The sequence below is a fragment of the Manacus candei genome, unplaced genomic scaffold, assembly GCF_025592945.1.
Source record: "Manacus candei isolate 608988 ecotype Guabito, Panama unplaced genomic scaffold, ASM2559294v1 h1tg000158l, whole genome shotgun sequence".
Classification (NCBI taxonomy): Eukaryota; Metazoa; Chordata; class Aves; order Passeriformes; family Pipridae; genus Manacus; species Manacus candei.
In genome coordinates, this window is record NW_026138206.1 from 223629 (window position 1) to 247147 (window position 23519).

A 23519-nucleotide genomic window follows, 5' to 3' on the forward strand; every position below is an offset into this window, starting at 1 on the left:
TTCTCAGCCCTTGTTCCACAGCCACACCATTATCCTTTCAAATACAGTGTGGGTTCATTTCCAACAGCCTGCTGCAACCCCCTAATGCCCCCAAACCCCTTGGCTCCGGCCCTAGAGGTGCTCATCACGTACATCAACGATGAGGAAATCCAGCCAGCACCAGGCATTGGTGAAGTACACCTTGAAGCCATAGGCCACCCACTTGAGCAGCATCTCGATGACGAAGATGTAGGAGAAGACCTTGTCTGCGTATTCCAGGATGGTCCGGATCACCTTCCGCTGTTCGATGTAGATGTCCTCGAACGCCTGCAAGAGGCACGGAGCTATGTGACAGTCATTCTGCCATCAGACCCGCTGCTTCCCAGGGCAGCCACATCCACACCTGCTTCCCTCGGGCCTGGGGAAGCGTGGGAAGCTGAGAGCCCGATGATGGGTGGCATTTATTCATGTACCAAATCAACTTGGGGCCTAACTCTTGTTTGCAAGTTCCTGTTGGCTTTGTGGGGTGGTGTTTGGCTTGGAGCAAAAAAGCCCAGCTGCATCAGATTCCCACCCATCTGAAGTCAAAAGCCAGGACACCAACCCACACCTTTGGATGCTTTGAAAACGCCCTCAGGACTTTGGGTGACTGCTCCACCCCCGTGGTGTGTGAGGTGTCAGAGGTACGGGTGTGGTGACCAGGTGTTGCACAGCTCGTTTAGCACAGCTGTCAATTCTGGCACCAGCTACAACCTCAGACATCCCCAAACTGCACCTCAGAGCACGATGCAGACATGTAAAGTATGTCTGAAAACCCCCCTCAGTCCCTCTGTTCTCCCTCCTTCTCTCTTCGCCTCCAAACCTGCAGAGAGGTTGGTCTTTCCAGGGGCCTCTGGGTTATGTCCAGCCCAAAAATTCAGAAGGCCAACAGGCTGACACACAGCTTATTAATGAGGTGGATTTAAATGGACATCCAGGTCACGGAATCACAAAATATGCTGGGTTGGAAGGGATCCACAAGGATCATCGAGTCCAGCTCCCGGCCCTGCACAGGACCTTCCCCAAGAGTCACACCCTGTGCCTGGCAGTGTCATCCAAACAATCTTTGAGCTCTGGCAGCCTTGGGGCTGTGCCCACTGCCCTGGGGAGCCTGGGCAGTGCCCAACCACCCTCTGGGGGAAGAATCTCTTTCTAATACCCAACTTAACCCTCCCCTGACACAGCTCCAGCCATTCCCTGGGTGCTGTCCCTGGTCCCCCCAGAGCAGAGCTCAGTCCCTGCCCCTCCTCTGCCCCTGCCCAGGCAGCTGGAACTGCACTGAGGTCTCCCCTCGGTCTCCTCTTCTCCAGCTGAACACACCAAGTGCCCACGTGAGGCCGAATAGAAGGTGCAGAAGGTAGTTTGTGGCTGACATCAGTAACTGGAGTGGGAGCTGCAGTCACATCCCTCGAGCCCATGGACCAACAGCCCCTGGATGCTGGGGAGGAGTTGCCACACCACAACTCTTAGAGTATGTTTAGACCCCCTTGCAAGGCTGTGCATTGGACAGACCTGAGCCAAACAGGCTTTTCAATCCAACATCTGCCCACAGCTGTGTGACGGCACAGGAGACAACCAGGACACACCCAGAGCCCGGGTCCTGCCCACCTCCCTGTGCTCCCCCGTGCTGGGAAGCTGCTGCAGAGCAAGTGGGACCAGGCAGAAGGTGGGACCTACCAGTGCCCCACTGCTGAGGAGGATCATGAAGATGATGAAGGTCTCGAACCAGTCGTGCTCCACGATGCGGAAGCAGGTTTTCCGGATGTTCCACCATATCCTCCCTTTCTCGCTGGTGACGTCCACGTAGAGGCAGGGAAACCGCTTCACGCAGGCTGGGGGTGGGACACAGAGCTGGGGGTCACCTCCTGGCCAGGGTGTTTCCACCAAAGAGACACTATCCATGGTTTTTATTGGCATTTCAAACCGTCAGTGGTGGAGGCTGGAGCAGGACCCTGCTGGGCTTAGGTGGGGTGGAAGAGGGGAGCCCCATGGGGATCGTCTCTGGGGCAGTACAGGAGGATTTGGAGTTTGGGCTGAGCTCAGTGAGCCTGGGGGTCCTTATGCTGCAAGAATTGGTTGGCACTGGCCCCTCCACACCCCCCTGCCCCTCTCCACAGGGTCTCCTGCCCTGCTTGGCCCCTCACCTTCGGTGAAACACTCCTCGGGCTCGTTGCTCTCCTCGGCCACTTCTGCCACCTCCTCCTCCTCGGGGGCGGGGGGTTTGTAATCCACGGTGCTGCACAGGGACGAGGCATTGTCGCTGCACAGGGGGTTCTGCAGAGGGACAGGAGGATTCAGGCTGGGCTGCCCTGCAGGAGGGACACTCCTGGGCTTTGGCTGCCTCCAGCCACCCTCCTCCTGCCCGCGGAGAGACCTGGCAGTACCAGGACAGCTGGCTGGTAGGACCCCATGGCTTGGAGGATGCCCCAAGGCCCAGAGTGAAGCTGTTGAATTGTCCAGGGCTGCAAACCTTGGAGGGTTGTTGGTACCTGAGCTTTCACAAGCTTCACTTTTCATCCAGCTTCAGAGGAGCAAAAGGTCCCCTCACCCCAGCCTTCCTCCCAGCACAGCAGGTCCACCTCCCATCTACTTGTACCATCACCTCAGGCTGATTTTCTCACCTCCTCCTCCTGCTCTGCATGTCCCCATTGAGGAATTCCTCTGCCAAACCCCTTTGGTGCAATAAGACCTACAGAAACCTAAGAAGCCACCATGGCACTCCTCTCACATCCTGCCGGCTCGGCTCGTGCCGAAGGGCCCTTTGCCTGAGGTTCACCCAAGTTCAAAACCTGCATCCCAAATACCTCTCTCCAGCTCCATCCTGCTCCACAGCTCAGCTTGGCTGACTTCCCAGACACCACTCAGCAAGGCCCGGAGGGGCTGATGACAAGAGAAAACCTTGGCAAGCCCCTGGGATTCTTTTTCCTCTGTGGTTTTTTTTTTTTTTTTGGCTTTCCGAGAAGACCTTCTGCAGCACTTGAATACAAAGTAGATCCCCAGCCCTGCCTGTCCTACCTGGGAGCAGCAGGAACCAGAAGATCTTGGATAGGTATCTCCAACACGGGATGGTGTCGGTTTTCGTGGGAAGGAGAAAATCCTCCCCCGAGGCTGCTCGTGCTTTTGGAAGTGCATAAAAGAGCTGCTCCATCCTCCAGAAAGCAGGGAAGAGCCCCTGGAGTGAACTGAGGCACCGTCATTGCCTGCAGCTCCAGCGGCCACAGCCACATCTCCATGAGAAGATGTTGCTTTGGGGGAGCCTTTGGGAAGGCGCAGGACACTGCCCGGAGGAGCAGGACACGGCTCTGGGGGTGGCACGAGCTGTCAGCTGGTGGCTCTCCAGGATCAGTGGGACCACCCTCTGCTGGGGCTGGAGGAGGGGAGAGGAGGGCCAAGGGGATTAGGAGGCCTCGGCGTGGGGCCAGGCAGGCTGTGACCCCGGGGAAGGACACACAGAGACCATCTGCTCCAGGACAATCCTTCAAAGGGACGAGATGGGGACAAACCAGAGCAGCCACCCTGGAGATGGGGGGAAAGGTGTCCCTAGAGGGGCACTTGGACAGCTCATGGAACCTGGGAGCCCTGTGGCTGGTGCTCAGGGCAGGTCCTTTCGGGTGGGGATGGGGATAACTGTGCTGGTCCCATGGCAAGAGCCCCCAGGACCCATCCCTGGGGGCTTCTGAGCCCCCCCACGCTCCCCCAAACCAGCAGGTTTGCAGAGCAACTTCCATCACACACCTGGTACAGCACATCCACCCTGGCTGGGGGTTTCCACCCAAATCCAGGGCTTTTGGCATCCTTGAGCATTGGCATTCAGGTGCTGCACACCCCCGGGACCCCCATAATTCAGAGCACTTAAAGTCCTTCAGGTTGGAAAAACCCTCTGAGATCATCGAACCCACCCACCCCTTGGCACTGCCAAGGCCACCACTGACCCGTGTCCCCAAGTGCCACATGGCTTTTAAATCCCTCCAGGGATGGGGACTCCACCACCTCCCTGGGCAGCTGTGCCAGGGCTGGACAACCCTTTCTGCAGAGAAATTTTCCCAGTATCCAACCTGACCCTCCCCTGGCACAGCCTGAGGCCGTTCCCTCTCCTCCTGTCCCTTGTTCCCTGGGAGCAGAGCCCGACCCCCCCCCCCGGCTCCCCCCTCCTGTCAGGGGGTTGCAGAGCCAGAAGGTCCCCCCTGAGCCTCCTTTTCTCCAGGCTGAGCCCCCCCAGCTCCCTCAGCTCTGTTGACAATATCCCTGTGATGCACCACAGCCCAGAACATACCCCAGGACACATCACCCTGCCCAGCAGGATGGGACCCCCAGGGAAAAAGCCTCCAGAAGGAGCCCTGAGCCCCTGCACTCATCCTGCACATCCACAGACCAGCCTGTCCCCTCCTCACTGCTTTGAGCTGCAAAGGAGGAAACAACCATGAGTTGCCAAAGTGCTGGAGCAGAGCAGCTGCGAGGATCCTGCTGCTCTCGTTTCACCCTGAAAACACCTTTGCCTCGCGAAGGAGCTACTCAGGAAGGAGGAGAGCATTTATCAGCATCTTCTGAGCAGCCCATGCAGAGAAACCCCCCGGTTTTCACTCCTCACGGTGGGCTGTCCTCGGTGCCAGGCGGTGTGCTGGGCTTTGGCTCCACCTGGAGCTGATCTCCGGCATGTGAGCACACCCCGCCGGCACCAACCCTCCCCGGGGCCAGCTCAGGGCTCCCACCAATTAAACCTGATTTCTAATTACCATTTCACCTTATATATACGTGGCCTGGGAGAGCTGGGGGTGTTCAGCATGGAGAAGAGAATCATAGAAACAGCTGGGTTGGAAAAGACCTCCTGGATCATCAAGTCCAAGCCTTGATCCAACCCTGCTGTGGTTCCTGGACCATGGCACTGATGCCACATCCAGTCTCACCTTAAACACCTCCAGGGACAGTGACTCCACTCCCTCCCTGGGCAGCCCTTTGCAATGGCTGATCACTCTCTCCAAACTAAACCTCCCCTGGCACAGCTGAAGACCCAGCCCTCTTGTCTTACTGATCACTGCCTGGGAGAAGAGCCCGACCCCCCCCGGCTCCCCCCTCCTGTCAGGGAGTTGTAGAAAGTGAGGAGGTCTCCCCTGAGCCTCCTCTTCTCCAGGCTGAGCCCCCCCAGCTCCCTCAGCCTCTCCTCACAGCACTTGTGCTCCAGTCCCTTCCCCAGCCTCGTTGCTCTCCTCTGCACCTGCTCCAGCCCCTCCATGTCCTTCCTGAGCTGAGGGCCCAGAACTGGACACAGCACTCCAGGGGTGGCCTCACCAGCGCTGAGTCCAGGGGCAGAATCACTTCCTTGGACCTGTTGGCCACCCTGTTCCTGAGCCAGGCCAGGATCCATTGGCCTTCTTGTCCCCCTGGGCACACTCTGGCTCCTGTTCAGCTCCCTGTCAATCCAAAGTCCCAGGCCCTTTTCTGCCTGGCTAAAAGGCAGAAGATTCCAGGGAGACCTGAGAGCCCCTTCCAGGGCCTAAGGGAAGCACATCATGGTGGCAGTGAACTGAGGTCCCTGGGGACCTCACAGCCCAGGCTGGGTGTGTCCCCCTGTGCTGGCCAGGTTGGCATTGGCATCACTTCTGTGCAGTGTGCTCTGGCACGGGCTGGGTGTGCAGGGGATTAGTGCCACGGGACTGCAGTTGTAGTAGGAAAAATTTGGGGGAAAATGCCAACTCTCAGCCCTCCTGCTGGCAACAATAAAGGGAATGACAGCACAACCCCTCCTTGCCCATTGCTTTGACCAAGGTGCTCCAGGCACACGTCCCCTCTGAGTACAGCTTAGCAGCACGGTCACAGTGGGTCACAGCCAGCCACCACCTTTCCTTCTGTCCCCTCCTGCAGCCCCAGCTGCTGAAAGCACTGTTTTCCCAGCTAAAAACAAAGAATCAGGATAGTCTGCTCTTTTTGCAGAGCCGCTGTCGCTGTGCTGAGCTGGGAGGATCCTGCAGAAGGGGGGAGGCGAGTGGCTCCAGGGCTTTGGGAACTCTGGTTCATTCTTCCTGGGCTCCCTGTGCAGTCACATCCAGGTGCTCAGCAGCACTGTGCTGCCTTCTACCCTGGCACACAACAGGACTAGTTGGGACAGAGCTTCCCACAGGCCCCCCAGCTCCTGCCATCGACAGTCATGACAAACCTCCCATCAGAACTGCTTTTTATTCCTATGAAACCCCTTTCCAGATTGATTTATCTGCTCCTCTCCACCACAGCACCCTCAGCCTCCCCACATTTCCCCAGGACCTCGGGGTGAGCAGCAATTTCCCACCAGCCCATCACCCTCCTTTCTGTGTCCACTATTCCTGAGTTTCTTGTCCCCCTGCCACCCTCCCAGTGAGGTGATCAGCATCCCATGAACCCTGACAGCTCCCCCCACACCTCAGTGCTGATCTCAGCTGTCTGATCAGCTTTGGATCCAACCTGCATCGCTTCATGTTCACTCCTGCTAAGCTCCTCCATCTGGTTTCATGCCCCCCCTGGTGATGCTTCTGGAGGCATTAGCAGTGGATCCAATGATAGTGCCATCAGCAGATTTCCTGGCGTCAGATTCCTCTGGAACATCTTTAACCCCAAACTGAGCGCTCTGGTCCCTGCACCATCCCTGGGGGTGTGAGGGCCCCTCTGGCATTAGCAATAACCCCATAATCTGACCCCAAACAGGCCAAACCTCTGCTTGGACCTGACCCCCAACTCCAGGTTACACTGGGAAATGCCAGGTTGGGAAACCCCAAGTTTGGCTCCTGCCACACACTGTGGAAAAGCTAAAAGTAACTCAAACGAGCATCGTTCTTTTAGCAGCATAGCAAGAACGGGGCAAGCCCTGGTTTGGGGTGAGACCTTTCCACCTGCCTTCCTTACCTTGGTGGTGTCCTCGGTCTCAGACTGGGTGCTGGTCTCCTCGTAGAGGTCGGACTCCTCCGAGGCGATGGGGACCTGCACCGTCAGGTTGGGGTTGTTGATGAAGTTCATGTGATCCAGCTCGTCCATGAAGATATGCTCCTTGCCGGCGATCCCGTCCAGGTACCCCCCCGACTTGGTCTCCTGGGTGGTGTCCACGTGGTTCAGCACGGAGTTTTCCCTCTTGCTGGGCTCCTGCTCCTCCTCCGGGGCCACCTTCTTGCCCTTGCAGAGCCGCCGGAGCAGCGTGAGGAGCGCGGCCTTGGCGAAGGCGACGCCGCGGCTGATCCTGCCGATGGCGATCTGCAGGTTGTTCAGCTCGCCGTCGTCGTCCGACGCCGCCAGGCTGTCGGCGCTGAAGGAGCTCAGCAGCAAAGCCAAGAAGAGGTTCAGCACCTGGAGGGGGGGGGGGACACAAAACCCCAAAAACACCAGCCTTGACATCCAGCACCAGCCTCAGCTCCACGGGGACCACCCAGAGGGGCTGTGGAGAAACCCCTGAGCGTGTCGTGGGCTCTGTCCTCCCCTCACCCAGCTCTGGGGACTGCAGAGGTGCCAACCTCATCTCCTAGAGGACATGGACATGCTCCTCCTCACTTCCTCCTGGGCTCTGATGCCCTCAGCATCACCCCCAGCTGCCTGGGTCCTGCTGATCCATTTGTAAGTGATACCAATCATTCAGCCCCTCTCAAACCAGCTTCACCGTGTCCCTCCCTTTGGTGTCTTGGAGCTCTTGGCCTGGCTGGTCCCCATGTGGGACTCCCCACCACCCACAGGGATGCAACTCAGCTCTGGTGGGGAAGCCCCATCCCTGGAAGTGTCCAAGGCCAGCTTGGACGGGGCTTGGAGCAACCTGGGATAGTGGAAGGTGTCCCTGCCTATGGTAGGGGGTTGGAATGGGAAGATCTTTAAGTTCCCTTCCAACCCAAACCATTCTGGGATTCTCTGATTCTATGGTTATGTCATTTCTCTCCCCAGGCAGAAAGCTCCTGCTCGTTGTCCTCCCTGCTGCAACTCTTCCTCTCCTCTTCCCTGGCAGTTCAGATGCCCAGCATGCTCCTGAGGGTCTCCCACACCCCGGTGCCACAGAGGAGCCTGAGCCCCCCCCACCCCATCCCTGTCTCCCAGAAGCTGCTCTGCTCCATGGAAAGTGGGATTTCATCTCAGCTCATGGGGATGCAAATGTTCTGTACAGCTCCAAACATGGGCTCTTCTGCTTCCTTTAGATCTCTCCTACTTCACCATGCCCAAAACATGACTGGGCCCCTCCACAGCCTCCCCTGGCACAGTTTGACTCACTGCATGCCAGAAATCTGGAGCAGCCCATGGGAAGAGGAGTGGGACAGGCACCCCAGCGCCCAGCCAGGCACCCACTGCCTGGAGCAGAGATGGGCCCAGCCCACAGCTGTTGATGTTTGTGCCCTGTTGTGCCAGCAGAGTATCTGAGCCGGGAATTAGCTGCTATCCAAGGTCACTGCTGCTTTCACATGGCTCATACCATATGCCTTAAACCTCGTCTTTAAATAAATCCCCCCGGGCCCATCAGTTTAATGCTTACGTTAAGTACCAATTACAGCTAATAGCTGCCGTTGGCTCTGGCTTTGTTGGACAGGAGTCCCTTACCTTGTCACCCGACTGACTTCCTCCCTTTTCCCTTAATAACCCCAAAGGAAATGCTCAAAGTGTCATTAACAGTAAAGGACGACCAACCCGTCACCTTATTCCTCCCGCAGGGGAAGCAGAGAGAAACACACACCTCCCTGCTCTGGGATACTTGGGAGGCTCTGGCATACTTGGGACAGGCTCCAGGACTTGGAAATACCTGAGACAGGGCCAGGAGAGCCTGGCAGAGGGGATGAAGGGGGCAGAGACGGCTCTCTACGTGTTTGTGCTCCATGTTTCCCTGCAGGAGCTGCCAGGGCTGGGGTGCAGTTCAGAGAGGGGAACCCCTGCACCTCTGGAAGGGCTGTCGCTGGCCCCACCAGCTGAAAATCCTACTGCCCCCCTGTCTTTTCCAGGAGAGTGTCTTGGAGGGGTGTATGGGCTGTCCTATTCCAAAAACAAGCTCCAGAAGAAGAAATGTTTCCACAGGCCCAGCTGTGATTCCCAGTCTCCTGCACTCTCTGCAGATGGTTCTGCAGAGGCTCCAGCTGTTTATGGGTGATTTTCAGCCTCATTCAGCATTACAATCCAAATGAATGGGTGCCCCTCCAAAGGTGGCATCACAAACCATTGCTGAATGGTGGGTGATGGGCAGCTCAGGGAGTGCACAGGGCTGCTCCTTTCGTCTGTCCAGCACTACCCACAGACCCCAGGACACCCTGGGGCGAGCTCTGTCCTGCTCTGGGGACCAGTTCAAAGCCTCAAATACCTTTCATTAGCCAGGGAAACCAAGCAGCACCCAAATCCCAACTTTCTGTCCTGGAAGTGGGACACTCCAGGCTGCCCAGTCCCTGACCCAAGCCATGGGGTGCTCTGTGTTTCTCCCTGGGGCTCCTTTCACCCCTCTGGAGGGCTTTGCCAGCCGCCCTGGGGACGGAGGCATCAGCAGCTCCCCGGGCAGATAGTTTTTCAAAGCAAATTCCAAAAGGCTTACACAACCCCGGCAAGTAACAGGAGCGACTCGGGCAGGCGGCCGCTTCCCTCCCCTGCCCTGCTCCTCAAGAAGGGAGAGCAGGGCCCACGCAGGCTGGAAAACAAGCTCCAAAGCTGCCAGCGAGAGGGTTACCAAGTTTAGAAAGGATTTCATGCTCTCCTGGAACTTGCAAACCTGCAGGACAGGCAGTGAGCAGCTTGGATTAGTGGGGAGGGAGGTAGGCAGGAGGGGGTGATGAGGACCAGGACCCATGGAAGGAGGTGCAGAGGGGTCCAGGGTATCACCTCCTGGACTGAGGTGAGGACTGGGAATGTTGGGGATCTGCAAGAGCCTTGGGCGGGGGGGCTGCTGCCGAAAGCAAAGGGCCAGCCTTGGGATGTGCTGGATAGAGCACTGCCTCCATCCCTCACTGCAGGAGGGGGGGAAACAGGGAGGAAAGCCTGAAAAGCCAAGTGGAGAAGAAAGGCAGCTTGAAGCTGAGCCCTCTTTTGTCCCAGAGTTGCTCCTGGCTCTGCCTAAAGCCCGTTGTTGTTTTCCGTGCCTCAGTTTCCCCTTCAGTCCCTGATCTGGTTTCAGCTGAAGGTCCCTCAGAAATCGCTTCTCACCCTGTTTCACACAGGGCTGACACACAGCACGTCCCACCAGGCCCATGGGAGGGAGGTAGAGCCCTGTTCCAGTGCTCCTGTGCAGCTCCAACCAGCCCTGTAGATGAGCTGAGCTGGACAGTCCTAAGCCGTGCCAGGGGAGGTTTAGGTTGGACAGTAGGAAGAAAGAGTGATTGGGATTGGAACGGGCTCCCCAGGGAGGTGGTGCAGTCACCGCCCCTGGAGGTGTCTAAGAAGAGACTGGATGTGGCATCAGTGCTCTGGTCTAGTTGACAAGGTGGGGTTGGGTCATGGGTTGGACTCGATGACCTCAGAGGTCTTTTCCAACCTGGCTGATCCTGTGATTCTGTGGTTCTGTGACTCTGCCCCCACCCCACCACACCCTCTGCCCCTGCCCCCCACCTTCCACCCCAGCCCTAAGAACTCACCACGAGGTTCCCGATGACCATGACCATCATGAAGACGATGAGGCACATGGTCTGGCCGGCCACCTCCATGCAGTCCCACATGGTCTCGATCCACTCCCCGCAGAGGATGCGGAAGACGATGAGGAAGGAGTGGAAGAAGTCGTTCATGTGCCAGCGGGGCAGGGTGCAGTCCACGGAGATCTTGCACACGCACTCAATGTAGCTCTTCCCGAAGAGCTGCATCCCCACCACGGCGAAGATGAAGACGATGATGGCCAGAACCAGCGTGAGGTTCCCCAGGGCGCCCACGGAGTTGCCGATGATCTTGATGAGCATGTTGAGGGTGGGCCAGGACTTGGCGAGCTTGAAGACCCTCAGCTGTGGGGAGCAAGGAGGGGAGGTGTTGGTTTGGCTTGGGGGGTGTTGGTTTGGCTTGGGGGGTGTTGGTTTGGCTTGGGGCTGCCGTTGCCACAGGCTGTCAGCAAGGCTGTGACGCTGCGATCGCACCTCCTCGGGGCTGTTTTATGAAGGCAGCAGGGGTCAAACACTCTGGGAAGAGCACAGGCTCTGACTTTCCTAAATATTTAGCTTGACTCTCAGTGTTATCTTTAGTTGGTGACCACTATAGAGGAGGCTGAACAAGCCATCTCCGCCCGGGTGCCAATCACAGCCACAACCCCCAGGCACTGAGAGTCCTCCCCGGCACGTACCAAGCGGAAGGAGCGGAGCACGGAGAGCCCCTGCACGTTGGCCAAGCCCAGCTCCACCAGGCTCAGGGTGACGATGAAGCTGTCAAAGATGTTCCAGCCCTGCTGGAAGTACTCGTAGGGATCCAGAGCAATGAGCTTCAGGACCATCTCCGCCGTGAAGATCCCTGTAAAGACCTGTGGGAAGCAGCACCCTGTCACTTCGGTTGTAAAGCAGTGCAGAGCCTTGGGGTGGGCAGCACCTCTCTTTTTTGGTGTATTCCCAAAGAATTTTGCCCCTTTAGGTCCAGTCCCAGCTGGGAACAAGCTCCCCAGCTGCTGCCCAGTGCGGCTGGTAAAGCCAGACTGGGAGTACTGGTGACTGATTGCTTCTGGAGGGACACAGAGGTGTGAGTTAGCTGCTGGAAATTAAAAATAAAAGTTTCACTGGCAAAGGGACCCCTTCTGAATAACTGGTGAATCACAGACACCCAGCACTGGGAACTGGGCTGCTACTGGGATGCCCCTGTCCCTCCCTGAGCCTTGTGACAGCTGATCTGGATTTTACACATTACTCCTTCCCTGGGACTACAACAGCTCTGTGTATTATCACGTTACTCCAGAGAGGGCTCAGTGATGTGACAATTACCATCCTCGGTGCAATTCCATGACACAGCACGTGCAGAGGGGCCCGGGGACAGATTTGGCCTGGATGTGGATAGTGTTGGGACACACAGGTCTGTGCCTCCACTGGGCAGGGAGGAGAGGCTGCAGCAGCCCAGCTTCTGCTCCAGCATCCCAGAGGATGGTCCTCACATGGCCCTTGCATGCCAGCCCACAAATGTCCCCTGCTCTGTTCATGCTCCAGCATCCCACGGGATGGCCCTTGTGTGCCCTTTGACTGCCAGCCCACAAATGCCCCCATTCTGTTCCTGTTCCAGTATCCCAAGGGATGGCCCCCACGTGCCCTTTGAATGCCAGCTCACAAACACCCCCTGTTCTGCTCCTGGCCAGCTGATCCCTGCTCCTGCCCTTTACAGCCTGCATGGGACGGGCAGCAGCACTGCAGCTTTAATTCTGGCACAGACAGGAAATCTGGGGGGAAACCACATCTCAGTGGGAGCTACTTCTCCTGCTCCCATCCCTACCTGGCCCTTTCCCAGCAAATCATGCCCAGCCAGGAAAGCTGCTGGCCCAAAGGAAGGGCTGGAGCCATCCTGCAGCGCGACCGTGCCTTGAGCACCAGCCCATTAATCCCCTTGTATTTCCTGCCTGAAATCAGAGACAAAGCAGAAATGTGCTGCACGGCGTCCTGCCCGCCTGGGCACAGCCACTGGCATCTGTCCCTCCAGGGCCTGTGCTCAGAGAGGTCTCAGCAAGTGCTGGAGCAGGGCAAGGTGAGAGGAGAAGAGATGGGAGCTCTCCCACCCCTTAATGCGTTTCCCCCTGCTATCAGGGGCCTCCTGGTCCTGTCCCACCAGCAGATTCCATGCAGCTCAAAGCCACTTGCCCTGAGCTCAGAGCAGGAGCAGCCACAGCTGGGTGTTAAATACACCTATAAAATCAGGACAGCTCAGATTTGCAGTGATTTCACATGGAAAAGCCCTGATTATTATTATTTTTAGTGCTGCCAGCGTTGTTTCTTCCTGCTCAGTGGGGACCGGTTTGCTCCCACAGTCTGGAATTCCCCCCTCTCTGCCCCGTGGCCACCCAGCATCACAAGGACAGCGTGGTGTCAGCCAGGGCTGGCAGCAGCTCGTGCCTGACCCTGGGTTGTGATGTAGAGGATGGCTCAGGAGAGCTCTGCAAGGCTGTGGCCACACTGGAGATGCACCAAGGCAGGCAGAGGCTGCAGCAGGAGGAGAGCAGGGAATGATGGATCCCCCCCCACACCAATTCCCTTGTCTGGACCATCCTGGAGTCCAGCCCTGAGCGGGGATGCTGTGGTCAGACCCCTGCAGTGCTTTCTCAGGGATGTGTTTTCAGGCAGGAATCCACACTGTTTGAATATCACAAGAGCAGCAGAGGGGGGGATCTGCCCACGGGGTGGGAGATGGGGCTGCTGTGCCCCTAAATGGGAAGGATGGATTGCCCAGAGCTGCCTACCAGGTTGCCCACAGACAGCACGTTCTCAAACTCCTCTGTCATGGGGTAATGCTCCATGGCCATGAAGAGTGTGTTGAGCACGATGCAGATGGTGATGCCCAGGTCCACGAAGGGGTCCATCACCACCATCTTGACAAACTCCTTCAACTTCACCCACGGCAAACAGCAGTTCCAGACCAGGAAGGTGTGGGCAAATTTGTACCACCAGGGCGGGCACTTCTGGTGGGCTTCCTCCAGCTCTGAGGGCAGGAAAAGATGATGATGTCAGTGCAGGATTATCCTGTCCTCACCCTGGTGGGCAAGTGCCCTCTAGAAGTGACTTCTCCTGAGGCCCTGAACCAGCCCTAGAAAACCTATGAGTTTAATATGGGGGCTCCCAAAAGGAGGAGCCCCCCCATGCCCAGGCACAGCGACATTGCAGACTTGACCCTCCCAGCTGGAGAGGGATGGAAAGGTAGATCAGTCAGGGAACTGTTGGTCCAATCCTGCTCTCAGCCCCTGGGCGGGATTTGAGGTGTCCCTACCACACTGAGATTGGAGGGACATCCAAGGGAACTCCTCTGGGGTGGCCAGAGGGTTTTGTGCCTGTTCTCAGGGAGGACAGAGCCTGCTGTTGCTGAGTTCATGGCATTTTTTGCTGAAGCTGAGGCAGCAGCTCCTGGGAAATTGGCTCTGGAGACTTCTCTAATCAACTGTAATCCCTAATTTGTGTGAGATATTGGATTATTGCCTCCAGGCATCATCCAGGTGAGCTAGGATGAAAAGCCTTGCTTGGGCATCACTGCAGTGCCCTGACCCTGTATGGAGACCTCAGGCCCAGAGTCGTCCCTTGCGTGGGGCTGGGGATTTGGGACAGCCACTGTCACCAACCCAAACCCACCAACACACCACAGGACACCCCCAGCCCTCACCCAGGCTGGGGGAAATGTACCTTCTACAGCGTTGGAGATGACACTGAGGGCACTTCCCACCCTCTTCTCGAGTCCTGGCCCATCTTGGTTGCCCACAGTGAGGTGGTTGTGGTCCTGTTTCTCTGGCTCAAAAGTTGGGTTGAACTAGAAGGAGAGAAGGGATGGAAGGGGAGAAGCTGTTTAATGCACTGAAGGACAGCAGGCAGAAAAAAGGGCACGGTGTGGAGAGACCTTGGGGTGCAAGGTGGGAACCCCAGGTGGGCTGCAGGCTCGTAGGACCCAACCCACAATGAGCTGGGCACAGGCCCATCCGTCCAGGGGGGTTTGTCAGGGTGGGCACCCTCAGGGGATGGCAGAGGGAGAGCCAAGCACGTACATCAATCACCGTATCAGATCTCTGCAGGGTGATCTTGGGGATCACCTGCCCGTTGCAGTCCTTGGCCTTGTCCTGGTCACTGTTGAGGTCTGAGTCGTGCTCCTTCTGCTCCTTCTCGGCCACAGTGCTGGGCAGGGAACCACTGCTGGACCGCCGGTCCTGCAACTGCACAACAACCCACAGCCCCATCACCCCCTGCCCACGGCCCTGGGACCATCCCACAGCGGGCACCAGGCTGGGGAGGGCTTGGGAAAACCCCTTCCACCCCTGGGAGTGTCCAAGGCCAGGTTGGATGGGCCCTGGAGCAACCTGGGCTAGTGGAAGGTGTCCCTGCCCATGGGACTGGATGGGCTTTAAGGTCCCTTCCCACCCAAACCACTCGGGAATTCTCCACCTCTTTGCAGTAGCTCAGCAGCAGTTCCAAGCCTTTCCCTTTCACTTGCACTGATGAATTAAATCTGTTCAAATTTGGTCAAGAGGAATAACTCATAAGGACAAAACTATGCAAACTTTCTCAGTTCTGTCTTGCAGGAAAATTTGAAAACATGCTTTCATTCATGTTCATTCAACATGCTTTGAAACATGTTTTCATTCCAAATGGGAAAGAGGAAAAATCTTCAAAGATAATTCTGAAGTGTGATCTCCAAGATTTTTGGACTTGCACTGAATTTGTGAATGTTTGGATCAAAATTTAATTACTCCCCCCCCCCCCCAGGTGTTGTATTATTGCACAACAAATTATTTATTTTTATTTTTTTTCTTTTTCTTTCTGACACTGCTATTAACATCTGAAGTTTACTACACTCTAAGGATGCCACAGAGGATTGGGAACATCCCTATCCCCACTGCACATCGCTGAGATCCAACACAGTTTCCCCACTCAGTCATGGCATATTGAACAGATCCGAGCCCCCATTTCTCGTAGGTGCTTTACCCTCACACTCAGCCTTATTCTCTCTGTCTTTTTAATTTGTCTATGGGCCTAGAAAGGAATAACATCCCTTAATAAACCCTCTGGCCAACTCCCGGTTAATTTGCTCAGCCTGACCCCCCAACCCTGGAGTCCCTCGGGCAGGGCTTGCTCAGCCCCATCCTGCAAACAGGAGCAGCCAGATAAAAACAAGCCACTTCCTCAGAGGATGTTGTGGCTCAGCACAGATAAGCTCTAGAGACAGTCAGACATTGTTTTGTGTCTCTCTGCATGCAAGGGAGCTGGTGTTTTGCCCAAACTAACAGATTTGCAGGGATGGCTCCCGTGGATGTTGCTGACATAGATCAAAATGATGATTAGAGATGGTCCCAGACATCACAGAGGCTTTTGGCCATGTTTTTACAGGCACATTGTGCTAAAAAACACACCCAAGGACCAAAAAGGGGCTAAGGTAACACCCTGGGATCACAACAGAGCAAATGTCTCTTGTCCAGGTCATGCTTCTGCCAAGAGAGGTTGGAACAGATGATCCTGGAGGACCCTTCCAACCTGGCATTTATGGAATCTCAGAATGGTTTGAAGAAGGGACCTCAAAGAGCATTCATTTCCAACCCTCCTGCAATGAGCAGGGACACCTTCCACCATACCAGGTTTCCTTGGCTCCCACGAGGGCACCAGAACTTCCCCAGTGAGACTCAGGGTCTCTCAAGCCCTTTCTTCGGTCTGCAGGCCGAAGCAAATGGTTTGCAAACACACTGAGCTTTGCTGCAGCTGCCCCATCTTCCTGGGGCACCACCCTTGTACCCTGATGACTCTGTGCCTGAGCTCCCTGCCAGGCTCCTGATGTGCTCCAGGGAGCTTCAGTGTTAGTTCTGGTGACATTCATGCCTTGTCCCTCACCTCCTCCTCTCAAACACCACACCCCCTCCATGCTGCTCCTCTCTGCTGCCTCCCAGTGCTCCCCATCCTGGGATTTGGATGTGGAAATTAAATATTTTCAGCCTTTTTTTTTTTACCCCACAGGATTGTATCTCAACTTTTTGATTCATCTGTGAGCCTCAGAATAGTTACTCAGTGATTATCTTCCCTTCCTATGAACCAAATGGGCCTCATGCTTGGATTTTACATAAATGGATGCACCACCACGCTCCCTTTTCTCCCCCATTCCTGAGATTTCAGCCTCCACACTTCCCACCAACCATCTTTTCTTGCTCCTCTTGTTGCTTCTTCAGCTGCTCCATGAGCTGCTGGAATTCCTCCTCCTTCTGCTGCTCCTCCAGCAGCGTGGCATCGTTCTGTTCAGCGTAAGCCATGGCCACCACTGCCAGGATGAGGTTGATGAGGTAGAAGGAGCCAAGAAATATGACCACCACGAAGAAGATCATGTAGGTTTTCCCCGCTGCACGCAGTGTCTGTGGGAAGAGGAGGCAGGGCTGTCACGGCATCGCTTTGGCGATGATTCCAAGGAAATGTCCTGCACTGGGACACCCTCCCATTTGTGGGAGGAGGAAAATACTTTGCTCCCAGCTTCCCCAAGGGCTGGTCATTGCCCAGTGGACCTCCCTGCAGCACTGGGTTAGGAATTGTGGGAAGCAGCCATAAGTCTCAGCACAGCCCTCTTGTTCCCAGGGCTGTGAGCACGTGTGGAGGTGGGACAGTATTTCATCAGTGACTCGCTGTGCTGGGAGGGGCTGATGTCCCTCAGCCCCCAGCTTCTCAGGTCTCACCCTTGGGACAAAGTGGTCCTTTTCTCACTCTGGATCTGGGTATAATCCTTTCCAGAGGACATAGAACAGCCTGAACAACCTCTGGACCAGGTTTTGTGGTGTCTCCCTAGAGGGTGACTCAATCAGGGGACAAGTGACATGTCTTGTCCTCCTTACCCTCTCCCTCAGCTCAAGCCAGAGCTGCAATAAATACCCTTATAAATCCCTGATTTCCATGACAGAGCTGACAGCACCACTGCAGCACATCCGGGCTTTGCCCTGGAAAATAAACTGCACTCTCAGGTCAGGGAACGGGATGGGACCAGGCACCACCTCCGGATCCATAAACCACAAGACAAGGACCCACAAATTTCCAGTCAATGACTTTTCTCAGACCAGGGGCAGCACTGAAACAAGAGGAGCTCTTGCACAAGGACAGAAATGTGGTGCCTACCAGCTGGAAGAGGTTCTCCCAGTAGTCCTGTGTCATGAGGCGGAAGAGGGCCAGGAAGGCCCAGCTGAAGGTGTCGTAGCTGGTGTAGCCATAGTTGGGGTTCCTCCCTGCCTTCATGCACTCGTACCCTTCGGGGCACTTCCTGCCAAAGGAGCCACGGGGGCAGCTGGTGTGAGCCCCCAAACTGCCCCTTCTGGCACCCACAGCCAAACCCTCCAGCCCTGGAGACATGGAAATGCACTGGGGGGACCCTTCCCACCAGGCTGATACAGTTTGGATGCCTGGACTGATATCACCTTCCCCACAGCTGATAGAGTCAGGATGCCCTGAGAGATACCACCTCAAGCTGATACCATCAGTGTGCTCCCATCAACAACCCCCCAGCTGATACAGTTGGGATGCCCGGAGTGATACCCCCCAAATGTGATACAGTTGGATGCCTGGACTGATACCACCTTCCCCAGAGCTGACACCACCAGGGTACCTGGACCAACCCCCCCCCAAGCTGATACAGTCAGGATGGCCAGACTGACACTCCCCCAAACTGATACCAGCAGGATGTTCCAACCCATACCCGCCCAAGCTGATGCAGTTGGGATGCTTGGACTGGTACCCCCTCCAAGCTGATACAGTCAGGATGCCTGGGTCCATATCTGCTCAAGCTGATACCACTGGGATGCTCAAACAGATATCCCCCCTCAAGCTGATCCATTGGGATGCCCAGACTGATATCCCCCCTCAAGCTGATACCATTGGGATGCCCAGACTGATATCCCTCCCAGGCTGATCCATTGGGATGCCCAGACTGATATCCCTCCCAGGCTGATCCATTGGGATTCCCAGACTGCTTGCCTGCAGAGCAACATTCCCAGACCCGTCCCATCCCAAACTGGCTGCACCACCTCCCTCATCCCCTCCCAGGGGTCCAGAGGGGCCCTCAGCCCCCAGCAGGGACTGCACTCACCCGGCATCGCTGCTGTTCCCGCAGAGCAGGGCGTCGAGGGCTCCCTCCAGGAAGTAGAAATTGGCTTTGGAGTTGGGGAAAGAGCGAGACATAACAATAAATAAATAAATACATAAATAAATTTTATTGATTTTCAAATTCTTGGTAGCAACTTGCTGTCAGGGAAGTTCCTTGAGTCCCAGGGAATGTCACTGAATCCCAGCATTGGACATTGGGGTATTTCTTCTGACTTGACTCTTTGTGTTGGTGCTAGTTCATGGCAGTGTTTAATCAGAGGACTCCCAAGCCCATGAACAGCTTTGGAGCTGGCCAGGGTCAGGGCTCCTGGGAAAGTGGGTTAACATGTGGTCAAAGGATCAGGGCTGGCCTGTTTTGCTGGGAAAAGCAGGACATTCCCCAGGAACAGTGAGCATGGGGGACTGCAGGAGTCCCAGAAAAACCTTGTGAAACTGCTACTGCTCCATGGCTTTTGCCTTCCTCCTGTTGCTCCCATCCCCTGCCCAGTGGAGAAGCTCACCCTGCTCACAGACCAGGGCTCCTTAAAGCTCCTCCCTACAACTCCAGTGCAGACCCAAAAACTCAAAACCAAAGAACAAACAAAATCCCACACTTTGGGACCAAATTTTCAAAGAAGGGATAGGAAAGTAGCAGTTTTGGATGACTGCCTGAGGACCTGTGCTGGTCCCACCTCTCCCTCCTTCCCCTCCTGTGGCTGTCGTGGTGTTGCAATGCTCACTGTGGACCTGGGGAAGGACCCAGCTATGATGCAGCTGTGAAAGTGGGTGAGAAATGTCATTCCTGCATCCTTCCCTCTCTGTTTCCACCCGAAGCCCCATCTGCTCCTGCAGGGTTTGGTCTCCCTGCTTTGACCACTCCAGTGGGAGATTGTGCCCTCACGAGCAAGTGAGAGATGGAGACACTGGTTTTTCCAGTGGTGAAACATTTCTGGAGGAGTTTAGCTTGTCCAGGAGGACCACATTTTCCCTGTCAAGGTGGATTTGATCCCATCTGCGCCTCCTGTGTGTGTGCACAACCTGTTTCACCCACCAGCCACATCTCCTTGCAAAGCACCCTGGCAGGAACATCCAAGTGAGCAAACCATCTTGTTCTGGCACAGGAGGAGCAGGGAAACAGAGGAGCCCACCAGGGTGATGGGTGTGGAGAGAAGGGGCTGCATGAGCATTTACTTACCTTCATCACTGATGTAGGCCTCGAAATCAAAGGTGCTGTTGCTGGTGAAGTTGCCGGTGAAGTTGCCGGTGAAGTTGCCGGTGAAGTTGCCGGCAAAGTCATCCACGAAGTCGTAAAATGTTGAGTTGACCAACGTGTCATTGTCCAGCTCCAAGTCCCCCAGGAAGGTGATGTTGGGAGGGGGCCACCGCACGCACTTCTGGCGCAGGTTGCCCATGAAGAGCTGGAGGCCGATCAGGGCGAACACGCTCAGGCAGAAAACCGTGAGGATCATGACATCTGAGAGCTTCTTCACCGACTGGATCAGAGCCCCAACGATCGTCTTCAGCCCTGAGGAGAAGTTGTGTCACCACTGAGCTAATTGCTCCTTTGCTAATCCTGGGGGAACGTGCTGTGGCGTTCCCGAAAGCTGCCGGGTCTGGTGGGGATATGTGGCGTCACCAAGTTCCCCTCCCACGGGCTCAGACCCCCAGCTCTGTGTCCCGTGTCACATCCCAGCTGTCCCTCTGTCCCCACACAATGCTGAGCAGTAAAAACCCTTCCCCCAAAACTCTCCCCCTTGGACTGGTGCTGGCCAAGGCTCCCCCATCCCAACCTTGAGACATCATGAGCCAAAGCTCACCCCAGCCTGTCAATGCCTTTGGACTTTCTGTTCCCCCAAATGTCACAATCTGGCCTTTTTTGGCCCAAACCACTACAGTGGCACATGGAAAAGCTCTTGCTGGCCCAGCTGCATGATGCTGAGCACCTCCCTCAGCTCCAGGAAAGCCTCTGTGGTCCAACAGCACATGTGCTGCTGTCCCTTGGGTGGTCAGAAACCCAGCCAGACCCTCCATCCTGATCCTTCAAGCTGGAGAATCCCCAGTGTGTCCAAGTGAAGGTGACAGAGTGACATGTGCATTAAGCATCTGGATTAACTCATCTCCCCCTCCCAGCATCGCTGCTTCCTCCACAGAGGAGGCTCATCCACGGATCCTTGGTGGGCTTTTACCAGGGAGGATGGTGTTCCCATCACCCAAGGTCTGCACGGGTGATGGGTGATGCTGGGACATCCCAACATTGATCCTAAAAGCATCTCTGGGCACAGAGCTTTCTCATGTGGAGGCAGTTCTCCAAAGACATGATTTTCAGCCCTCTCATCACGCCTGCTCCTTGCTCCCCAAACTATTGAGGTAAAACCCTGTTCTCCAAGTGTTTGTCTGGCTGGGGAATGGCCAAGGTCAGCCATTCTCAAACCAGCTTATTTTTGCAACTGCTATTTCTGCAGGGCCTCTGGGGGATGTCATTCCCTAAAAAAGCAGCAGTTTACATTTTGCTAAACACAATTTTTAGCCTGTTTGATGAAGGCAAAAAATGTTCAAACGTGAACCCTAAAGATCTGGAGGCTGCAGGGACACGAGAATTTATTCACCACAAGGGATTATCAGTTCCACTTCAGTCTCGTGCTTCTTCAAGGGGTCTGAGTGATCCCTTCTGTGGGATCACTGGTTGCATCAGCTGGTACCAAAGCAGGGTGGTATCAGATTTGGGGAACAGCCATCAGAGATAATTGGTAACGTCTCCTCACACCACAGGCAGGAGGTTGGGGTGATATTAAACACTCACCACGTGGCTCTTGCACCAATAGCCATTAAATATCTCAATCCAAGCAAGCTCAGCAGTGGGGACAAAACTGAGTTCGTGGCTCCAAGAATTGAGCTATTTGGTTTATTGAGCCCATAAACCCACTGTGAGCACAAACCCCCTTAAGGCATCTCCAGGGAGCCCTAAAAATGATGTCTGGCTCATCAGGGGCTTTTCCTGCCAAACAACCCAAAAGCTGAATTTTGTGGAAAATTGTGAGCATGGAATACCTTATTTCCTCTGTTTTCTCTTAGAGCTGTCAAAAGAACAAGGAATTGCTGTGAAAGGTGGGAACACCTGAGCTCAGGGGAGGACACAGAGGGGAGAGCCCTTCGTTAAGTCCCACCTGGTATGACGGTGATGGTTTTCAAGGCGCGGAGGACGCGGAAGGTCCTGAGAGCAGAGATGTTCCCCAGGTCCACAAACTCAGTGATGTAGCTGCAGGACAGGAGAGGAAAGGGCTTCAGGGTCTCTGCCAGGCACTCAGCAGTGTGCACACCTCCTGTCATCCCCCGTCCCACCAAACTCACGCCATGGAGATGACCATGAAGTCCAGCCAGTTCCAGGGGTCGCGCAGGAATGTGAAGTCGTCGATGCAGAAACCTCTCGACAGGATCTTGATGAGGGACTCAAAGGTGTATATCCCAGTGAAGGCGTATCTGGAACGGGAGCAGTGACTTGGGGGATGCTCCCCAAGGTCCAAGGGCCAGCTCAGGATGAGGTTTTGTCCACCCCTGACAATGGGACCACCCTGGGGAGTGGAGTTTGGGGGGCTGCTGAGTTTCTGGGGTGCTTCAGCACTGGGTGAGCTTTTCACCTCACCTCATAAGGTAAGTTGGGACATCTTGAGGTACCCATCCCTCTGGGGACTATTCTGCAACACCTCTGATCCCTGCTGATGTCCCAACACGACCATGCTCTCTGTAAAGCCCCACTGAGACCTGACTGTGCAGAACCACAGCAGGAAATGCTGGATATCCCCCTCTCACCTGGGACAGGTTGTCCATGACCCTTGGACAGGTGGATCTGCTCACCCTCTCCAGAATGTCACCGATGACCCAACCCAACCCAATCTGCTCTACAGTGGACTCCTGTCATGGGACCCCCACCTTGTTTTGTGTAGCTCTGAAACACTCTTTGCAATGCCTGGCATAGGTTCCTCCTGAGACCAAGAGGGTCACCAGCATTTTCCAGTGACACCCCTCCTGCTCTGAAGGGTGCCTGGAACTCAACACCCCTCTCTCAGCCTTGGTCCTGTCAAGCTGGGGTGGCCCCCATGGCCGGGGGAGGTCACAGGGACTTACTCCACATTCTTGGACCACGGCGGGGGGTTGTTCATGGTCATAAACACGCAGTTGGTTAAAATGGTGATCATGATGAACATGCTGAATAATTTAAAACCTGGTCAAGGAGAAATGCTGTGGCTGTTGCCTGAGTCATCCCCTTCCTACGGTTATGAAGCCAAGCATCCCTGCTCCTCCTGTCCTGGCTCCCACCTGACCTGCTCCCTCCCCCTGACCTGCTCCTCCTGTGCCCACACTTTTCCCTTGGACCCTCTGCTCCCATGTGTGATCCTGGCCTCTTCCCTTCCTTTCTGCTCCCCTTCCTGGCTCCCTGGTGCTGGCTCTGCCTCCCTTCTTGCCCCCTGTGCTCCTTGCTCTCCATCACCCCAGGATACAGCTTTCCCTGCCTCTCTGACCCCTCTGCCACAAACACCTCCTCTTTTTCTACCCCACTCCTGGCCACCAACCCCTGCTGCCACCAGAGCTCTGCTGGGATCACTTCCCACCCACCCTAGCGCCCCTCCTGCTCTTGGGGTCCTTTCCTGCCTTTCCATCTCTGCTTGTCTCACACCAAAAGCCCCAGCACTGCCCAAGTTGTCTCCTCCCCTGCACTGCAGTGTCCCAGTTCCTCTCCCTTCCCTCTCCCAAATAATCCTTTGAGCTCCCCAACTCACCCACTTCCCAGGTGGGACAGGATCCCCTGACCCATAAACATTTCCCTTCCTTTCTGAGTCTCTCCAGGCCTCAAACACC

The 23519-nt window shown here is 55.7% G+C and overlaps 1 protein-coding gene across 1 annotated transcript in view; it reads right to left on the reverse strand.

Annotated features, from left to right (window-relative positions):
• The window catches only part of SCN4A (sodium voltage-gated channel alpha subunit 4), a 44010-nt gene that overhangs the window by 9938 nt on the left and 10553 nt on the right, over window positions 1-23519 (reverse strand). Inside the window, exons 4-19 of the mRNA XM_051772706.1 lie at window positions 22788-22875; window positions 22014-22142; window positions 21830-21921; window positions 19861-20190; window positions 18670-18733; window positions 17706-17847; window positions 16745-16957; window positions 14615-14779; window positions 14259-14382; window positions 13328-13566; window positions 11246-11419; window positions 10557-10913; window positions 6889-7323; window positions 2163-2292; window positions 1696-1850; window positions 133-306 (exon numbers count right to left, since the gene is read on the reverse strand). Of these exons, the coding sequence (XP_051628666.1) occupies window positions 133-306; window positions 1696-1850; window positions 2163-2292; window positions 6889-7323; window positions 10557-10913; window positions 11246-11419; window positions 13328-13566; window positions 14259-14382; window positions 14615-14779; window positions 16745-16957; window positions 17706-17847; window positions 18670-18733; window positions 19861-20190; window positions 21830-21921; window positions 22014-22142; window positions 22788-22875 (3011 nt within the window). The remainder of the gene's footprint in view (window positions 1-132; window positions 307-1695; window positions 1851-2162; window positions 2293-6888; window positions 7324-10556; window positions 10914-11245; window positions 11420-13327; window positions 13567-14258; window positions 14383-14614; window positions 14780-16744; window positions 16958-17705; window positions 17848-18669; window positions 18734-19860; window positions 20191-21829; window positions 21922-22013; window positions 22143-22787; window positions 22876-23519) is intronic.